Source organism: Clarias gariepinus, chromosome 1, assembly GCF_024256425.1.
Source record: "Clarias gariepinus isolate MV-2021 ecotype Netherlands chromosome 1, CGAR_prim_01v2, whole genome shotgun sequence".
Taxonomy (NCBI): domain Eukaryota; kingdom Metazoa; phylum Chordata; class Actinopteri; order Siluriformes; family Clariidae; genus Clarias; species Clarias gariepinus.
In genome coordinates, this window is record NC_071100.1 from 32,384,638 (window position 1) to 32,405,918 (window position 21,281).

Genomic DNA, 21,281 nt, shown 5'->3' on the forward strand with positions numbered 1-21,281 from the left:
AAGGCTACTACTACCTTTCAGCCGGGAGGGCCGAAGACTATCACGTGTTCCCTCCAAACTGCGTGACACCAGCCGACCGCATCTTTTGGTTGATCTGATTGGCTGTAGAGCTGTGATTAATGTGGGAGCACAAAGTACCTTTCATCCCCTCTAAGAGAGCTCGGCCAATCAGCTCTCTCTAGGCCTCCGGCCGAACCAGGTATCCCCGGATGATAGGGCGAGCACTTTACCACTGCGCCACTCGGAGGCCCGAGTGTATTTTTAAATACAAAATTTTGTATTTAATTGGATTATCTTTGTGTAATATTAAAATTTATTTGATAAAGTGTAGACAAGTGTAACAAATATGAAAAAAAAAACAAGTAAAAAAAAAGGTAATAGTCATTTATTACATTGATAGTGTTTTTTCAACAACAGCTACCCCGGATGCGACCGCATCAACTAGTGACTCAAGCACAACAGCTGAGATTTCAACAACAGCTAGCCCGGATGCGACCGCATCAACTAGTGACTCAAGCACAACAGCTGAGATTTCAACAACAGCTACCCCGGATGCGACCGCATCAACTAGTGACTTAAGCACAACAGCTGAGATTTCAACAACAGCAGCTACCCTGGATGCGATTGTATCAACTAGTGATTCAAGCACAACAGCTGAGATTTCAACAATAGCCGCTACCCCTGATGCGACCGCATCAACTAGTGATTCAAGCACAACAGCTGAGATTTCAACAACAGCAGCTACCCAGGATGCGACCACATCATCTAGTGATTCAAGCACAACAGCTGAGATTTCAACAACAGCAGCTACCCCTGATGCGACTGCATCAACTAGTGATTCAAGCACAACAGCTGAGATTTCAACAACAGCAGCTACCCCGGATGCGACCACATCATCTAGTGATTCAAGCACAACAGCTGAGATTTCAACAACAGCAGCTACCCCTGATGGGACCGCATCAACTAGTGATTCAAGCACAACAGCTGAGATTTCAACAACAGCAGCTACCCAGGATGCGACCGCATCAACTGGTGATTCAAGCACAACAGCTGAGATTTCAACAACAGCAGCTACCCCTGATGCGACCGCATCAACTAGTGATTCAAGCACAACAGCTGAGATTTCAACAACAGCAGCTACCCCGGATGCGACCACATCATCTAGTGATTCAAGCACAACAGCTGAGATTTCAACAACAGCTACCCCGGATGCGACCGCATCAACGAGTGACTCAAGCACAACAGCTGAGATTTCAACAACAGCTACCCCGGATGCGACCGCATCAACTAGTGACTCAAGCACAACAGCTGAGATTTCAACAACAGCTACCCCGGATGCCACCACATCATCTAGTGATTTAAGCACAACAGCTGAGATTTCAACAACAGCAGCTACCCCGGATGCGACCACATCATCTAGTGATTTAAGCACAACAGCTGAGATTTCAACAACAGCTACCCCGGATGCGACCGCATCAACTAGTGACTTAAGCACAACAGCTGAGATTTCAACAACAGCAGCTACCCCTGATGCGACCGCATCAACTAGTGATTCAAGCACAACAGCTGAGATTTCAACAACAGCAGCTACCCCGGATGCGACCACATCATCTAGTGATTCAAGCACAACAGCTGAGATTTCAACAACAGCAGCTACCCCGGATGTGACCACGTCATCTAGTGACTCAAGCACAACAGCTGAGATTTCAACAACAGTTACCCCGGATGCGACCGCATCAACTAGTGACTCAAGCACAACAGCTGAGATTTCAACAACAGCTACCCCGGATGCGACCGCATCAACGAGTGACTCAAGCACAACAGCTGAGATTTCAACAACAGCTACCCCGGATGCGACCGCATCAACTAGTGACTCAAGCACAACAGCTGAGATTTCAACAACAGCTACCCCGGATGCGACCGCATCAACTAGTGACTTAAGCACAACAGCTGAGATTTCAACAACAGCCACCCCGGATGCGACCGCATCAACTAGTGACTCAAGCACAACAGCTGAGATTTCAACAACAGCTACCCCGGATGCGACCGCATCAACGAGTGACTCAAGCACAACAGCTGAGATTTCAACAACAGCTACCCCGGATGCGACCGCATCAACGAGTGACTCAAGCACAACAGCTGAGATTTCAACAACAGCTACCCCGGATGCGACCGCATCAACGAGTGACTCAAGCACAACAGCTGAGATTTCAACAACAGCTACCCCGGATGCGACCGCATCAACTAGTGACTTAAGCACAACAGCTGAGATTTCAACAACAGCAGCTACCCCTGATGCGACCGCATCAACTAGTGATTCAAGCACAACAGCTGAGATTTCAACAACAGCAGCTACCCCGGATGCGACCACATCATCTAGTGACTCAAGCACAACAGCTGAGATTTCAACAGCAGCTACCCCTGATGCGACCGCATCAACTAGTGATTCAAGCACAACAGCTGAGATTTCAACAACAGCAGCTACCCCGGATGCGACCACGTCATCTAGTGACTCAAGCACAACAGCTGAGATTTCAACAACAGCTACCCCGGATGCGACCGCATCAACGAGTGACTCAAGCACAACAGCTGAGATTTCAACAACAGCTACCCCGGATGCGACCGCATCAACTAGTGACTCAAGCACAACAGCTGAGATTTCAACAACAGCTACCCCGGATGCCACCACATCATCTAGTGACTTAAGCACAACAGCTGAGATTTTAACAACAGCAGCTACCCCGGATGCGACCACATCAACTAGCGACTCAAGCACAACAGCTGAGATTTCAACAACAGCTACCCCGGATGCGACCGCATCAACTACCGACTTAAGCACAACAGCTGAGATTTCAACAACAGCTACCCCGGATGCGACCGCATCAACAAGCGACTCAAGCACAACAGCTGAGATTTCAACAACAGCTACCCCTGATGCGACCGCATCAACTAGTGATTCAAGCACAACAGCTGAGATTTCAACAACAGCAGCTACCCCGGATGCGACCACGTCATCTAGTGACTCAAGCACAACAGCTGAGATTTCAACAACAGCTACCCCGGATGCGACCGCATCAACGAGTGACTCAAGCACAACAGCTGAAATTTCAACAACAGCTACCCCGGATGCGACCGCATCAACTAGTGACTCAAGCACAACAGCTGAGATTTCAACAACAGCTACCCCGGATGCCACCACATCATCTAGTGACTTAAGCACAACAGCTGAGATTTCAACAACAGCAGCTACCCCGGATGCGACCACATCAACTAGCGACTCAAGCACAACAGCTGAGATTTCAACAACAGCTACCCCGGATGCGACCGCATCAACTACCGACTTAAGCACAACAGCTGAGATTTCAACAACAGCTACCCCGAATGCGACCGCATCAACAAGCGACTCAAGCACAACTGCTGAGATTTCAACAACAGCTACCCCGGATGCGACCGCATCAACAAGCGACTCAAGCACAACAGCTGAGATTTCAACAACAGCTATCCCGGATGCGACCGCATCAACAAGCGACTCAAGCACAACAGCTGAGATTTCAACAACAGCTACCCCGGATGCGACCGCATCAACAAGCGACTCAAGCACAACAGCTGAGATTTCAACAACAGCTACCCCGGATGCGACCGCATCAACAAGCGACTCAAGCACAACAGCTGAGATTTCAACAACAGCAGCTACCCCGGATGCGACCGCATCAACAAGCGACTCAAGCACAACAGCTGAGATTTCAACAACAGCTACCCCGGATGCGACCGCATCAACAAGCGACTCAAGCACAACAGCTGAGATTTCAACAACAGCTACCCCGGATGCGACTGCATCAACAAGCGACTCAAGCACAACAGCTGAGATTTCAACAACAGCAGCTACCCCGGATGCGACCGCATCAACAAGCGACTCAAGCACAACAGCTGAGATTTCAACAACAGCTACCCCGGATGCGACCGCATCAACAAGCGACTCAAGCACAACAGCTGAGATTTCAACAACAGCTACCCCGGATGCGACCACATCAACTAGTGACTCAAGCACAACAGCTGAGATTTCCACAACAACAACAACAACTACCCCGAATGTGACCACATCAACTAGTGACTCAACCACAACTACTACCCAACAGTCTCTTACAACAATGACAACTACTACCACAAAACAACCTGTACAATGTGAAAATGGTGGAACTCCAGCAGGCAGTGGTTGTTACTGCCCCCCTGGTTTTACAGGAAGGCTGTGCAACACTGTTGAAGTGGAAATCACAATTCCAGGTATATTAAAGTACTTCTTGTACAAATTCCCAATTTAAATTCAGTTTTGTATCAGCAAAATGTCAATAGGGGCACTGTCTTTTCTAAGATACAAAAATCTTAAAAGAATCTTAGTGTTTTTTTTAGTCAAATTTATTTTGTTACATCATAATGAACAACCCAATTTTAATCTTTCTGTTTCAGAAACTATTGAAAGGAAAATCATTGCAGACATGGATATCAACAAGACATATACTGATAACTTAGGAAATCCATCCACAGAAGAATACAAAAGTTTTACAAAAAACTTCATTGATCAGGTTTTCATATTATCTTATATAAAATTTCAGATTTCTTAAAATGCCGTAATTAATGGCAGCAACAAACGCACACAATAATTAAATAGCATTATTCAATTCTTTTTTTTCTTTTTTATGTATAACGCTTTAACAGCGAACAGTGTTGCAAAGCAGGTCTACAGAAACAAAAGAAATTAAACTATATTATAAACTATAAACATGCAGTGTAGGACTAAAGAAATGCAAGTAGATTATACTGCTTATTATATTGTTTTATTAACAAATGTTAAAATAAAATCTTTCAAATAGCACCACCACTGCATGCAATTGCTGGGTCGTATGGGGTGTGGCAACCCAACAATGGTGGAGTTCAAACTCTGAGTCTCAGCTCCAGAAAGAAACAAACTAGTGGCTTAGCTGCCTAAGCCACTAGCCCCACATCTTATGTTTATTGTATTTAAAAAAAAAATAGTTCATCTTGAAGGTAGCTCTAGCATACAACTTTGGTATTATCCAAAGTTTTACAGAGAAGATTTTTCTATGAAACTTGCAGTTCAGAACACCTCATTTTTAAACAATAATGAGTTTTGCAAGAATCAAATAAGATCCACAAAAAAATATTTTTCATGTTTCACAAATTATTAATTGTTTACAAAAATATTTGTAGTGCACAGACACACTGGTCCAGCATTTATTTGTTGATTGCTTTATGGTAAATCTTGTCGCAACTGTTTAAACAGCATCCACTCATTAATTTTGGGAATTCTCAAACAACTCATGAAAATCAACCCAGATGCAATGAAGCGAATCACCACAAATTTTGAGACCACCAGTTAATATTTCAAATAAGTTACAAACAAACTAAACTAAAAAGATTTTTTCTTACAGATGACACCATACTATATCAGCAGTATCAAGGGGTTCTTAAACATAACAAACATAACACTGAGGTATATATACTCATTTATACACTAGGAATAACTTTATTCAAATAAAATACTTCTTAGCCACCAATCAGCCATAACATTAAAACCATTAACATTAAACCTACCTAGGGTTTTAGGTTCCCCTTTTGCCACCAAAACAGCTCTGGCGCCTTGAAGTGTGCTGTGGTATCTGACACCAGGCCAAGCTGTAAATTGCCAGGACTCCATGGATAAGACTTGCTTGTCCAGCATCTTTCATGGATGGTTAATTGAATTGGGATCTGAGGACTTTGAAGGCCAGATCAACAACCTTGAACTCTTTGCCCACTAAACCCCATTTTTTTTAACATAAACCTTTCTACCATAGCCATCACTGACTATTTGTGCTACATTAGCTTTTTTCTGGGATCAGACTGGACAGACTGGCCTTTGGTTCCCACAAATATAAACAAGTCACGGATGCCCATAAGCCTGTCACCAGTTTACCAGTTTACTGTTACAGTATGTAATTGATAATCAGGCTTATTCAATTCACTTGGCAATGTTATGGCTGTTTGGTGTATAATTGGTAAAAAATGCAATCCTATGTAAACAAATATTTTAAACACAAAAAGTAAAATTTTTATTGTCTTATTAAACAACAGTGAAGGAAAAACTTTCAGGGGACAAATGTGGCGTATGCGGATAGAGAATAAAAATTCTGTTCCTAAAAGGTAAGCATATTAGAACATATTTCAAAAAGGTAATTGTTTGAAAAACATATATGTTTATATATACCATTTACCATCAGGATTAATATCTAAATTTTTGACATCTGCATATAAATTTTTTTAATTTTATCCCCAGTGTGAATGTTAAGCATGATATTGTTGTAGAAGTTAAAACCACAGATGCTGAAGACTCCTATAAGGACGTTGTAAAGAATGTCGAAAGTGCTCTTAATTCAGTTACAAACTGTAGTACCATAACAACAAAGGGTATGTTTTTGTTATTGTGACATCTATATTTTAAATGTTTACGAGTGTTTTTTAAATAAAAAAAATTAATACCCTAAAGCATTTTTCTTTCTCCAGCCTGCCCTAACTTTACTGTGAATAACGCCATTGCCATTGAAACTCCAATAAATGGAACAGGTAGTAATTTAGTACATTGAGAATCTAGTTCTTTTATACCTATATCCTCTCTAGAATGCATTTGAATCTTAAATTCATTTATTCCTTTATTCCTTTATTGTTAGAGCTCTGTGATGAGGCTACAGCAAATCTTTCTGAGGACTATCGTAAATATTTCACTCTTGTCAATGTGAAAGGCAAACTAACATGTGTCACCCAATGTCATCCTAATCATCCTAATCCAAGGACTTGCCACAACAAAGGTACCTGTGCAGTTACCAAGAAAGGACCAGAATGCTAGTGAGTTCTTCTTTCACTTTAAATAAATTAACTTATTTGTTTAAAAAAAACTCTTTTACTACTAGAAAAACTAGATTACTACTAGAATTTGTTGTATAATGTGTATTCATTTAATCTTGCAAACATGGTGATGTGAAAAAATGTATAAAAAAAAAAAAAAAAAAAAAGTAAAAGTAATTATTAAAGTTAATAATCCCTGTGCAAAGTGCTAAGTCCTGTATCATTTTGTGCATTCTAGCTGTTCTCAGTCAAGTGAAAACTGGTATCTTGGAAATGATTGTGGTTTCCAAGTTCACAAAGTGGGCTTTTACGCTGGAATGGCAGTTGCCGCTGTGTTTTTGGTATTAGCTATAGCTGTGCTTTCAGCATATGTTTTATTAAATAAAAGGACAGAGAAAAGGTATGAAGTTTGCATTTGTATGTCTTGTATGATTTAAATATTAATGGTGTGCAACAAAGAATGCTTGGGGCACATGCAAGTCCCGTCATGTCCACCTTACTCTTCTTGTTAAACTTCGCAGGAATAAAGACAGTAAGGAAGCTCTTGTAAATCAATGGATTGACGATGACTTTGAGTGGCCCTCACAAAAAAGGACAAACATATCTCATTCAGGTACCAACATACTAACAAGTATATCATTAAGTACTAATAATTAAACAATTAAAATCTATACACACAATTAATTGGAATTTATATTAATTAGGAATTTTGTTGTTGCTACTAACGGTTAAATAAATGAAAATTACATTTTATTGCAGCTGTCAATGAAGCATATGATAATACTCAACGATTAAACAAGAACTTCTACGATCAGAGTACTACAACACAAAGAACAGCAGCTGCCACAAATCCTTCTTCCTCCAAATTCAGTTTACCTCAGGATGGCATTTCCCTTCAGTCTATCCACAGAAATCATCCTGTAAGTACAGAACAGTCCGTAGATGACCCAGGTGCAAATAAAATTATATGACAGGTAATAGCAATAAACCTTGAAGTACTGTAGTAAATCTTTGTCCTGTAGCTTGAACAGTTGAAGACTATCAGATGACATCCTGATCATTTGAAATATAGACTTAGTCACCAAGAGTTACTAGACAACATACAACATTCAACTTGAATGTAATGACAGAAATCCTTAAAAGAAGTGTACAAAGTGTCAGTAGGCAACAAATATTACAAATTTAAAGGCAACTATCCCATCTTATTAGCTAACTACATAAAAGTTTTCATTTATTTGCTAAAACTGGTAACGTGTAGACTGAAATTTTTTGCCCAAACATCCACCTTCTACACATGTTGATATTAATATATATTTTTTTACATCTGCTTGAACTCAAAAGACAGAGGTAATTAAATTATAGAGTTGAAATAAAACTGTTAAAGCAATGGCTAAAATATTTTTTCTGATCTGCAATGTTATTTATTATATATGTGTTTAGTCTATTTTAAAAATAAAATAAAATGTATGAGCATTAATAGAATTATTATTATTATAATTATCATTATTAATAATAATAATAATAATAATAATAATAATAATACATAAAGACAAACCTGAAGTTTGGAGAAATGTTGAAAGTAGTATGAGTTCTAATGTTCTACATATGTTATAGTTCTGGTACTCTATGTACACTTTTTTCATTACAGGTATCTGTAATCAACACATTTATACTTATAAAAATATTTGTGTGTTCAACAGATGAGAAACAGCAAACCTGAGATCTTCAATTTTATTTCGAGGCCAGAAATGTATAACTCTGGTGTGTGATGTTTAACACTCTAGACAAGAAGATTATTTACATTTTTGCTACAATATTCCAAAGACTATTCAAAACACTTATTTGCAGATTGCGTGTTTTAGTTTATGATAACTAAAAGTAATGATTGAGTGACAAGATATAAGAAGCACTTTTGGTAGATCAAAAACATGAAAAAAGTATAAATGTTATGTACAATTAAAAACATAGACTACATATTTTTTGCACTATTATACTGTATATTTAATCATTTCTTTATTAATAATGTATTACATCTATTGTACAGTAACTGTTTTGATTTACTTCCATTATTTATTTTTTTATAAATAGAAATGTGATTAATAGTTATAAAGTATTTCACAATTAAATTTCCTTTAATGTATCATGTTACTTTTGTTTATTTGAAAGATTTGAAAGTCATAAGAATAGAGCACAGTATGCAATAGCAGGCAAAAATAAAAAGAGAGTTTCTTTTAGAAATAAGGATGGTTCATTTGACATTTCATGACTTGTATTTAGAAAAAGAAATTTGATTTCAGTTAAAATCAATTTTTACTTTATGGGAAAGGGGAGGCTGGCCTCAGGACTTATCCATGACCATGTTACATGCGACGCCTAACGCATATGTAACTTATTTAGTTTCTGAATGTTTGCTCAGAGTAAGATAAGATTAAGAGCAATGTAACCGAAAGCAATACAGGTTCCTTTTGTCACACCTTGCAGATATGATAATCTGAAATAGAATACAGTGGTACAAAATAGTGTAATTTTGAGGTTTAGTGCTTTTAGTGCAATCCACATCTAACTTTATACATGTAAATACAGTATGAGACTGCTTGTGAAACCAAAAGGACCATGAAAGTAGGAAGCCCTTTCAAAAAGAAGTCCAAAACTTTTTTTTTTATTATTAATTTATTTTCAAAACTGGTGTTACATAGAATTTTCTTTTCGTTTTTATGACATGCTGATCCTGCATTCTTATACCATAGGAAAACTCAGAATGATTGGAACCGGTGTTTTCAAACCTAATATTTAAAGGACAAGATGTGATTTCTATTTAAGGTCAAAGGTCCGGAACGGTTAGTGATAAGCAAATGACTTTTATTAAAGTTGTTTATGACTTAAGCAATGTACATTTACATTTAAGGCAGTCTGAGACATTCAAACATAGTGCAAAACAATTTAACTGTTTGAGCAACTCTAAAGCAAACAGCTCAGATTATTCAAATGTCAGAAAGATTCATAATACATTTCAAGTTAGTGCAAAAGTAATGCCACTGTTTGCCTGCAAATTGTTGCTTATGAACCTAAACAGCTCCTACTTTTAACTATAAAAGTTTTACATGCCTGAATAAACCGATTAACAAACTGACCTTAAAGGACAACACTGTAAAAATAAAAGGATTTTGAAGTAAAAGTGAGCAATTCAAGTGTCACGTATAAAATTACGTGGAATATGCAAGCCGCTCTCTACTTTTTTCAGGCCATACTTAAGATGTAAACCATTCATTAGCAGCAAGCATCACAAGACCAGATTGGAATTTGCAAAGAAATGATGAGGTGATCGACTAAAGTACTAGAAACAAGATTAACCTGTACCACTGTGATGGAAAGGCTAAAGAATCTGCTCATGTTCCCAAACATACACACTTACTGTGTAAGCATGGTGGAGACATTGCCTTGGCTCGAGACTGCATTGCTGCTTCTGGAACAGGTTCACTAATCTTTGATGATGTACAGTAATACATGACGGTTGCATCTGAATCAATTCTAAAGTCTACCAAATCATTGTCTACCAATTTACAGCGAAATGTATCTATCTAATCAGGAGAAAATTCATTATGCAGCAGGACAAAGGACCAAAATACACTGGCAGCGTCTTTCCTCTTTTGATTTCTAAAATGTCTTCAGTGTGCAGCAGCAAAAAAAAGGATTTATGTGCCAGTATTTTTTAAAGAAGACTGTATGAATGAATAGCAATCCTGCAATTTATAATTACTTTTTCTCAGCATTTTGTTTGTACAGTACCTGAGATTACTGGAAGGAAGGAGAAAAGAAGAACAAAAAAGCTGCATATATTCATAAAAAACTTTATATCTTATAACCTTGCGAAATCTAGCAGCAATTAACTGCTGAGTATTGGGCAAGAATGATTTTAAAGGAAGTAAAATATTTTATGCACAGTTGCAAAATCACACCTTATAAAATGAGTATAGCTTTATAGAATGTAATCAAGCAGCCACACAGCAGTAAAGCATAATGACAGACTGGTTATGTAAGCAACTCTGGACTATTACTTCTCCGCAAGTCTAATTCACGAAAAGCATGGGAAAAAATCTCTGATATAAATGAAAACTGTACATGACAAGTACAGTTTTAGTTTTAACTGGGGTTTAGACAAAGACGAGTCAACACTACATTGTTTACAAACAATTTACACTGTTTTATGGTCAATGAAGCAGACACTACTCAGATATACTGGAGACTAAGCAAAACAATTAAAGTTTTTTACTACTTGACACATGAGCCACACTTGTCTGATCTACATATTTCTTAAATTCTAACTGGAATAATTAAATAAAAACAGATATTTATTTTTAAAAGAATAGTTCAAAAAAGTATTCTTTGGTAACAAAAAAATACAACAACAACAAAAAAAAGAATCCAGAAACACAAATGTATTAGAAACGTATAAAAAGGTTTCAAACACATGTACTAACAAGCTTCATTGTTGAATTTTGTGAAGAATATTGCACTAATAACTTATTTCTCATTTTAAGCACTTAGAAATAATGAAACACTACCAGTTTTCTGTTATTTCTAAATTAAATTTAATAATTATAATACACATCTTAAATATCACTGGTTTTGAATTAAAGTAGAGCTGCTTGTTTTACTCTGCTTGGGTTCTTGCCTTTTCAGGAGGGCTATTGGCACTATGAATGGATTTAGTGGGCACAGACCAACAGTGGCCCAATCCCCTTCACCCTTTAATAAGTTTACTGCAGGTGATTGGCCTGGAAAATCTCCAGCTGTGACTTGCTCAGTTACTGTTCCCTTTTTAACAGGTTCCTGCTCTATAGACTGCGCACACTGTGTTTTTACAGAAACACCAGATCCTTCAGTATGCTGACCAGCTCTGGAGGTTTGCTGTTCTGTTACGTTAGTTACAACATAACTGGCAACTGCAGGTCCCTGATCTGTGCCAAGGCTCACTGCAGGTGTGTTCAGAGGGGTGTAAACTTGAAGCAGATGATGCTGTAGTTCCTTACAGTCCAGCAAGGGCAGCTCTTCAGGCAAAGACATCAACAGGTCCAGAAGTACTGCACTTTCTTAGGATATTAAAGAAAAATAGGTTGTAATATTTTATATACACAGACAGACAAACAGACACACTTATACCTATTTACTTTTGTAGAATTCACACCATCTAGAGCTAATAGCATACTGTATATCTATCCATCCAGGAAACTTGTTACAATGGTAACCAATGTATTTATTCCAATTTTTACAACCGTGGTAGGACCTCCAGTCAAAATTTACCCACTCTGGACAACTTTAAAATGCCAATTAGCCTAATCTGCAGGTCTTTGAACTATGGGAAGAAACAGGAGCACCCGGAAGAAACCCATCCCCCATGGAGAGAACATGAAAACTCTATGCACAAACAGGCGGGAATAAAACCTGCTCTCTAGAGGTGCAAGGCAACAATGTCACTAAGCCAATAGCAAATTATTTATATACAGTTGTCATTAGCATACAAGAACTCCATCTTAAAGATTTTCACCTTAAGAACTGAAATTTTGCAAGAAATTTGCCTTGGCATATTAAGCATTTTCGGCATATGAGCGACAGAACCAAGCCAAATGCTAGGCAAAGGCTAAGTTCAAACCTTGTTTGCATTGGTGGAGAGCCATGTGAAGCAAGTCTCCATAGATTTAGTATGTTTAAAAATTTCAGAGGAAACATGATACTACACATTTCTGCCCTAATTCAATTTGAGTTTTAAAAAAGGGCACGGATAAAAACTCTAGAAATGTGTATACATTTTTTGGATCTGCCTGTATAATAAATTATTTGCACTATTGGCTATAGATGGCACTATTACTTTTTTTAAGTAACTAAGTGAACCATTCATTCTAGACAGAGTTAATGGGAATCATGTCTTTTGTAACACACAATGTCACTGCTATAAAGAAGTCAGCTTGGGTCCTTTCTTCCTTCCCTAGTCAAACAGTGATGTTAAATCAACATGGCTGCATATACAAAAGCACCAGAAAAAAAAACTTAAAGTAGAAAGTAAAACTTGTTATACTATAGTTACAAGTACAGTGGAACCTTACGTTTACAAGCATAATTTTAATATAAGAAATAATTGAAACAGAAATTATTCGTTCCACAGCCCCCCCCCCCCAAAGAAAAATACATAAAAATAATTAACACAAAATATAAAGCAAAAATAAAACAAATTAACCTGCATTTTACCTTTTAAAAAAAAGTAAAAAGGAAATCACAACATATAAGTGTTTCACGCTGTGTGTGTGTGTGTGTGTGTGTGTGTGTGTGTGTGTGTGTGTGTGTGTGTGTGTGTGTGTGTGTGAAGCCCCTCCCGTCCCAAGACTGTATAAAACCGGCTCAGTGTCAACTTACGCGGGGATTTTTAAACTTCTAATGAGACTTTATTACACAGTAAACCTTTCTTATTTAAATTTCACATAAACACACATTAACGGAAAGACTGAAAATCTAATGACACTCATGTAAGCGCATACTAATGGAATCACTGCTGTAAAGTAAAACAAACAAATTAACCTGCACTTTACCTTTAAAAAGAATCGTGAGAGAGCAGTGTTTCTGTGTAGAACAGAGTGTGTGTGTGTGTGTGTGTGTGTTTGTGTGTGAAGCACACCCTCGCTGCTTCAGACACACACACACACGGTCACAGTGTTATAGTATACAGTACACGGGTGCACGGATGTTGATTATACCAGTAAGAGATGGGCACTAAGACCCAGCAGGGGAGACAATTTAACCAGAATTCCGCAGCGCAAGAGAGAGAAAAACTGTTGGCTCAGTTGTGATTACGTGATGCTCGGCGTCAAAACGAAGTGCATGCATGACACATGATACTTGGTGCTCGTAAACCAAGACTTGTTCGTTTTCAAAATCAAAAATCTCTGCACTGTCTTGCGGAACGCTCACAAACCACGTGACTAGTAATTTGAGGTTTCACTGTATTAACTTTAGCTGAATCAGCATACAGATATAATAATTTGTTAAATCTAAAACACCGGCTAAATGACAGCTGCTTGAAAAAGAAAATATACACCATTCAGTTGAGTTGGCTGCCTAGCATGTTGCTAACAAAATATCAGTTTCTCTTTTCATCTATTTAATATGCCATGGTCAAAAATGACATAATTCTGAAAGGCAAATTACCATATAGGACAGAATACAGCATTATATTTGACTTTTTAAACTAGATATTTTAAATTATGGTTTAACCTGCATTGTTATAAGAATATTCCTCATGGTAATTGCCATAAAAAATTATAATTTGGAGCTATGCATCATTCTAGGAAGAATACATACCCATAGCAGTAAGAGGCTGAGTGTGTTTTTCAAGAACGATGTTGGCCATAAATTGGTAAATCTTCTCAAAATCTACCACACTCTTCCCCCCCAACGGTGTATACTGCCAGGCTTTCTCAGACTGTCCACTTTCTGATTGCTTATCTGGGTGATCAGTGTCTGATGTGTGCGACAGTGCAGGAGTAGACACAGCACTCGAAGCAGACGCTGGTGAAAGTGCTGGTTTTGAGGCAGGTTGAATCAGGGGTGATTCAGGGGAGGCTGATATGGATGGCAAAGCAGGGTCTTTGTGTGCCTCAGTTTTTTGTAACTCACTACACTCCCCTTCAGCAACAGCAGGTGGAGATGTTACTGTGGTGGTTTGGGCAGAGGAGCTGCCAGCTGCATCCTTCCCATGTAACTGAGGGGTTTTACAGGCTTGTCCAGATAAGTTAGGCTGGAATTTCGGCATCAACCTCTGGGGAATAGTGCGCATGCCGCTGGCTAGAGGAATGTGAGAGTCAGCAGTACGTGGAGGGTCTGAATGGCAGAGACTGCAGGGCTCTGTAGCAGCAATTACCAGCATCTGATTGTACAAAAAAAATATATATTCAATATAAACACTGCACAACACATGTTAATGAGATGAAGTAACAGTGGTGTCCAAACATCTGAGAGCAACAATGAAAATGCATTATTTTTTTCTTCTTTTCTTTTTTTAAGCACTCCTGACCACTGCAGCCTGGCAACATCCTGCAGTTTTTGCAGTTTGTTGCTCTGAACCAGCCCTCTAGTCATTGCAATTTGTCCCTTCTCAAAGTCACTTAAATCCTTATGCTTGCCCATTTCTTCTAATTCTAACACATCAAAAAAAAAAACAAAAAAAAAGTTTACTTGCTGCCGAATATATCTTACCCAGTTCCCGGTGCCATTGTAACTATATGATTAAAATGTAGCTACTGTGAGAAGGGCCAAGTTGTGATGGTTAAAGGACTTCGTCAAAACAACTCCAAAAACAGGGTCATGGGTGGCCAAGGGTCATGGGTGGCCAAGGCTCACTAATGCACATGGGGAGCAAAGGCTGGCCAGAGTAGTCCGATACAATAGAAGTGTTACTGTAGCTCAAATTGAGAAAAAGGTTAATGCTGGTTTCAATAAAAAGGTCATCACTGTTTTGGTGGCAAAGGGGGCCTTAGACACAATATTAGGCGAGTGGACATGATGTTATGGCTGATGGGTGTACATACACATACAAAATCAAGTGACAAATTGTTTTAAAATGTTCCAAATTTTTATATTATTTTATCACAAACACTTAAAAATGCACATTTCCACAATCACATACTTGAGAAAATGCAAAAGATATTGTTTCCTCATGGACACCAGCCATTCTGTGTGCTAGTTCTGCCCATATTTCCGTTGGTTTTTTGGTTTTTCGTTCCTCTTGTCTCTCTTTTTGGACCTGAAGATACACCCGATGCACCACACCCCTCCTCAAGTACTTTATTACATTCTGAATCTGAAAGCACAGAAATCACAGCACAGTACACACTTGTTTTTCAGGTGCAGGACTTTAACAACTTTTTTTGTCTGTACCAGATCAAAGATTTGTTGTAAAAACGCATACCTGAAGCACAGACCATTTGGGAATTTTCTTCTGAAGTTCCAAATAATCCAATTCTTTATTTATTCCTTTCTGTTGTTTCAGGGCAAGCAGAAGGTTCCTCTGTTCCAGGCGATGACACCTAGGGCGAAACCTTCTCACTGGTTCAGTTTTCTTTATATCTAATAAACGAGCCGGCAAGATCCGGTGACGTGATGGAGGCTTCATTATGACTGAAAAACACAGATATTTTTATTATTATTAATATTATTATAGTACGCATGGTGGCTTAGTGGACCAGGGTCTGGGTTTGATTCCCGCTTCCGGGGTCGGCTTTCCTCTGAGTACTCCAGTTTCCTCCCACAGTCCAAAAACATACAGGTTTGGCGTTCCCAAATAACCTGTAGTGTGTGAATGCGTGTGTAAATGTAGAGGCCATAACATAGAAATAAATACAATATTAAATCACCATTGGCCTCCACAGTCCCTAGTTGGACTATAGAGGTTCCTATGGATGGATGGATGGTGTCTAAGTAAGGTTGGGTAAAAACTAAAAAGGAGGGGTTGTCAGGGTGTCACTAAGTATTGGTAAAATAATTAAGTTTGCAAATCTCCTGTTTTTCAGTTCTTTTCACCAGGACAGTTACTAAGAACTAGCAATTTCACCACGAAGCTTAGCACTACTCTTGTACGCTACAATACACTAACACATTATTTAACTGCTTGACTCGTAAATAACGTACGATTCAGAACTATGGCTACATAAAGTTACTTTGCGGGAAATTAGAGTTTGCTATAATAAAACATGACAACTAATATGTTCATAAGAATTTGTGAAACAGTTAATTAATCTTACCTACAGTTCAGTAAAAAAAAAAAAAATCGGCTAGCCTCACTAAATATACCGTTACGAATCAATGCAAATTCAACATAGAGAAATATGCCAGTGCTTGTCAAATATTAAAACTTACTAAGCTGGCGATGAATAACTGCACAGATGTTACCGAGTCAGAACACCATTTTAAAACGAATGGCTAGAAAACTCTTCTTCTTTCGCTTCGCCTGCTGCTGCTTCTTCTTCTTCTTGATCATTTATGGCGGTTAGTAACAACATAATGGTTACTGCCATCTACTGGAATGGAGTGTGAACAGGGCATGAATAACCATGAGCTAATTTACAACAATCTCTACCAATTTTTTTCATTAAATATGAAAACGAAAATGCAATAATTATCTCCAATACTTTTCTGTAACAGGTTTTGGAGATTAATGAGCATTATTAACCTAGTTCTTGTACCAGTTCCTTTTTCTCAGCACATTCGGACAGTAAAACATTATAACATGGTCTAAAGACTCTTCTGGTTAAAAAAAATAGCATGGATATTACCTCTCTTGGTTTCTCTCAGTTTCTCACTCCAACCTTTCTTTGAACTTTGTCTAACTATCTTGCCTATCTGGTGTCATGATGGCTTAGTGGTTAGCAATGTGGCCTTGTACTTCCAAGCCAGGGGTCTGATTTCCACCTCAGGTCTGTGTGCATGTTCTCCCAATGCTTGGTGTTTTCTCTAATGATGGCCAGATGAAGCCTCATTTAGGTGTCGAGGCTTCCCAGCCAATCGTTTCACCAAAATGCTTATTCATGAAGTTTCATTCAAGGTACATGTACATATAATCATTTTGTAATCTAACTATTGACTTTGTGAATTGTTAAACTTTTTTTTTTTTTAACATTTCCAATTTTCTTTTAATTTCTATATTGACACTGCAGCATCTACATGTAGCATTTACACAGTGTTGCCCTGAAATACCCCTTACAGATAGTGGAAGAACTACAGTGCTGGACCACTGCAATGTGTAGAGTTGCTGGCAACTCATCAGACAGCATGGGCCACTAGGAAATGAAAAGTGAGATCCCCTTTGATACAATCAAAGGAAGAACAGCAGCCAAGAGTCTGTCTGCTCAGTCCAGTGGAAAGGAGAAAATATCCGTATAGTGTTACTGCCACATACATTTACCACACCGATCAGCCATAATATCACAATGCAAAACATTATGCCCCCTATTGCTTAAGTACCCCTTGTGCCATTTGGTTGGCTCTGGCCCATCGAGACATGACTCCAGAGGACCTCTGTGGGTGTGCTGTGGTGTCTGGTACCAGAATATTAGCAGCGGATATTTTGTGTGCTAAGGGATCCAGAGTGGGTCCTTAATGGATTAGACTTGTTTTTCCAGTGGACAGAGATCTGTGAAATTTGTAGGTCAGACCAGCAACCTTGAACTTCTTGGCATCAATGCAAACAAGTGGTATCGCATACTGTTTGACCAAAAAAAGGTTTCAGAAGGTTGGATTTAAATAGGAAAATACTTAAGTTTATTAAACCCTAAATGATGCAATGTGTAATGAATACAGTGGTCAACATTGGTCTCCAAAGTCCCTAGTTGGACTACAGAAGTTCCTAGAAGGATGGATGCAGTGTGTACCTTCTCATTTCTTAAACAATCATGTTGTAACACAACTCAGTGTTGTGGAAAAGATGTTGCTATGTTTGAAATGGCCAAATTATTGGCCTGCAATAAGCAAAGACAACAGGAGATTGCTGGAATAACTGGAATTTTATTCAAAATACATTATAGAAATATAGTGCAGAACCATCAACTGTGATTAGAGATTTTTAAACACATGGTGAAGTTGCCACAAAAGAAAAATTGACAGTAGAAATAACAGCTATATTTAATTGTAAAAGTAAGAACATTTCTACATACACACAATGGAAAGAACTCACTAGAAAAAATTCTATTCCATAACTGTGGGGCTTCATGAAAAAAAGCCCTTGCCCCTGCTGTAACCTTTACTGTACCACCCAGATAGCACACCGCTGAAGGGCCAACGTTGGGCCAAAGGCAGTGCATACGTTGGGCCAATGTTGCTATCAGTGGAACCCAACATTGGTTCATTGGTGGGGCTAAAGGTAGGTTCGCCCAATGTTGGCACAATGTTAGTGCAGTAGGTAATGACAAGTTTGAAAATTGAAAATTAAATTATACCCAGGTAGTACACCGCTAAAGGGCCAACGTTGGCCCTTAAGCTGTAGTATTTTACAATAAATAAATTTTTTTATCTGAGCCACTGCAGTGTCGATCAACTGGGGGAATTTACTTACAAACCGGATTCCAAAAAAAGTTAGGACACTATACAAATCGTGAATAAAAAATGAATGCAATGATGTGTAGGTGCCAACTTCTAATATTTTATTCAGAATAGAACATAAATCACAGAACAAAAGTTTAAACTGAGAAAATGTATCATTTTAAGGGGAAAATATGTTGATTCAAAATTTCATGGTGTCAACAAATCCAAAAAAAGTTGGGACAAGGCCATTTTCACCACTGTGTGGCATCTCCCCTTCTTCTTACAACATCAACAGATGTCTGGGGACCGAGGAGACCAGTTTCTCAAGTTTAGAAATAGGAATGCTTTCCCATTCTTGTCTAATACAGGCCTCTAACTGTTCAATCGTCTTGGGCCTTCTTTGTCGCACCTTCCTCTTTATGATGCGCCAAATGTTCTCTATAGGTGAAAGATCTGGACTGCAGACTGGCCATTTCAGTACCCGGATCCTTCTCCTACGCAGCCATGATGTTGTGATTGATGCAGAATGTGGTCTGGCATAATCTTGTTGAAAAATGCAGGGTCTTCCCTGAAAGAGATGACGTCTGGATGGGAGCATATGTTGTTCTAGAACCTGAATATATTTTTCTGCATTGATGGTGCCTTTCCAGACACGCAAGCTGCCCATGCCACACAAACTCATGCAACTCCATACCATCAGAGATGCAGGCTTCTGAACTGAGCGTTGATAACAACTTGGGTTGTGCTTGTCCTCTTTGGTCCGGATGACATGACGTCCCAGATTTCCAAAAAGAACTTCGAATCGTGACTCGTCTCACCACAGAACAGTATTCCATTTTGCCACACTCCATTTTAAATGGTCCCTGGCCCAGTGAAAACGCCTGAGCTTGTGGATCTTGCTTAGAAATGGCTTCTTCTTTGCACCGTAGAGTTTCAGCTGGCAACGGCGGATGGCACGGTGGATTGTGTTCACTGACAATGGTTTCTGGAAGTATTCCTGGGCCGATTCTGTGATTTCCTTTACAGTAGCATTCCTGTTTATGGTGCAGTGTCGTTTAAGGGCCCGGAGATCACGGGCATCCAGTATGGTTTTACGCCCTTGACCCCTACGCACAGAGATTGTTCCAGATTCTCTGAATCTTCGGATGATGTTATGCACAGTTGATGATGATAACTGCAAAGTCTTTGCAATTTTTCGCTGGGTAACACCTTTCTGATATTGCTCCACTATCTTTCTGCGCAACATTGTGGGAATTGTTGATCCTCTACCCATCTTGGCTTCTGAGAGACACTGCCACTCTGAGAAGCTCTTTTTATACCCAATCATGTCGCCAATTGACCTAATTAGTGTTAATTGGTCTTCCAGCTCCTCGTTATGCTCAAATTTACTTTTTCCAGCCTCTTATTGCTACTTGTTCCAACTTTTTTGGGATTTGTTGACACCATGAAATTTCTATTCTGAATAAAATATTAGAAGTTGGCACCTCCACATCATTGTATTCAGTTTTTATTCACGATTTGTATAGTGTCCCAACTTTTTTGGAATCCGGTTTGTATATACTTTGGTTTTTAACTCATATTACCCATGAGTTAAAAAATAACTTACTTAGTCCATGCTCACTGTGAAGTATGCACTTCTTTCCAGTATGTTACTAAGTGTTTGGACTATTTTTACCTCATAATTTAAAATAAAGCTTGCTCAGTTCATGCATGGCGGTGATTGTTTGACAGCCTAAATTACCCATGTTTCAATTAGTTTTTCTGGATTTATACTTTTTTTGTGTATGCATTTGTGTCCTCCTTCCAGATTAATTTTTACTTAGTGGAAATGTTTTAAGTAACACTTATGGGTAAGCGGGTGCTAACAATCAACTATCTTTTGATCACCCTGTGGTTTTTATCAGCATTTTAATAAACTGATTAATGTGTAAGGGACTAGAGAATAGATGCTTATTAACTTTCATTTATTAAATTTTGACTAAACAGAAGCACTTGCACAAGAACAACTTGGGCATTTGTGTCCGCCTCCCTATCGGACAAAGCACATGTTGTCCTTGTGCAAGTGCTTCTGGTTCTGTTTAACCCAGTGAAATGTTATTTTTTAATTTTTTACTGGATGATCAATTAACCATTCAAAACAATTCAAGTTAACAACAAATAGTAAAGGCAACAAAAATACCAACAAATAATAAACCTTTGAATATTACATATTAGATAATGTTTAGGGAGGAGTGATGATTGGTTATGCCAAAAACATCATTTACATTTAGGCATTTGGCAGACGCTCTTATCCAGAGTAACCCATTGAATTAATCCTTACA

The 21,281-nt window shown here is 38.6% G+C and overlaps 2 protein-coding genes across 2 annotated transcripts in view; one reads left to right on the forward strand and one right to left on the reverse strand.

Annotated features, from left to right (window-relative positions):
* The window catches only part of muc3a (mucin 3A, cell surface associated), a 19,209-nt gene extending 10,242 nt beyond the window's left edge, over positions 1 to 8,967 (forward strand). The window contains exons 2-12 of the mRNA XM_053495423.1: positions 418 to 4,281; positions 4,465 to 4,580; positions 5,448 to 5,509; positions 6,130 to 6,198; positions 6,332 to 6,462; positions 6,559 to 6,618; positions 6,723 to 6,897; positions 7,136 to 7,297; positions 7,419 to 7,510; positions 7,657 to 7,817; positions 8,598 to 8,967. Coding sequence (XP_053351398.1) covers positions 418 to 4,281; positions 4,465 to 4,580; positions 5,448 to 5,509; positions 6,130 to 6,198; positions 6,332 to 6,462; positions 6,559 to 6,618; positions 6,723 to 6,897; positions 7,136 to 7,297; positions 7,419 to 7,510; positions 7,657 to 7,817; positions 8,598 to 8,666 — 4,961 coding nt within the window. The 3' untranslated portion in view covers positions 8,667 to 8,967. The remainder of the gene's footprint in view (positions 1 to 417; positions 4,282 to 4,464; positions 4,581 to 5,447; positions 5,510 to 6,129; positions 6,199 to 6,331; positions 6,463 to 6,558; positions 6,619 to 6,722; positions 6,898 to 7,135; positions 7,298 to 7,418; positions 7,511 to 7,656; positions 7,818 to 8,597) is intronic.
* Positions 8,968 to 10,731: 1,764 nt separating this feature from the next.
* Positions 10,732 to 16,901, reverse strand: snapc2 (small nuclear RNA activating complex, polypeptide 2). The gene is made up of 5 exons (XM_053477770.1): positions 16,801 to 16,901; positions 15,854 to 16,062; positions 15,572 to 15,745; positions 14,248 to 14,812; positions 10,732 to 11,987 (listed from the first exon to the last, which is right to left on the reverse strand). Exons 2-5 carry the CDS (start codon positions 16,055 to 16,057, stop codon positions 11,515 to 11,517), a joined length of 1,416 nt encoding a protein of 471 aa, XP_053333745.1. The 5' UTR covers positions 16,058 to 16,062; positions 16,801 to 16,901; the 3' UTR covers positions 10,732 to 11,514.
* Between the last annotated feature and the right edge of the window lie 4,380 nt (positions 16,902 to 21,281).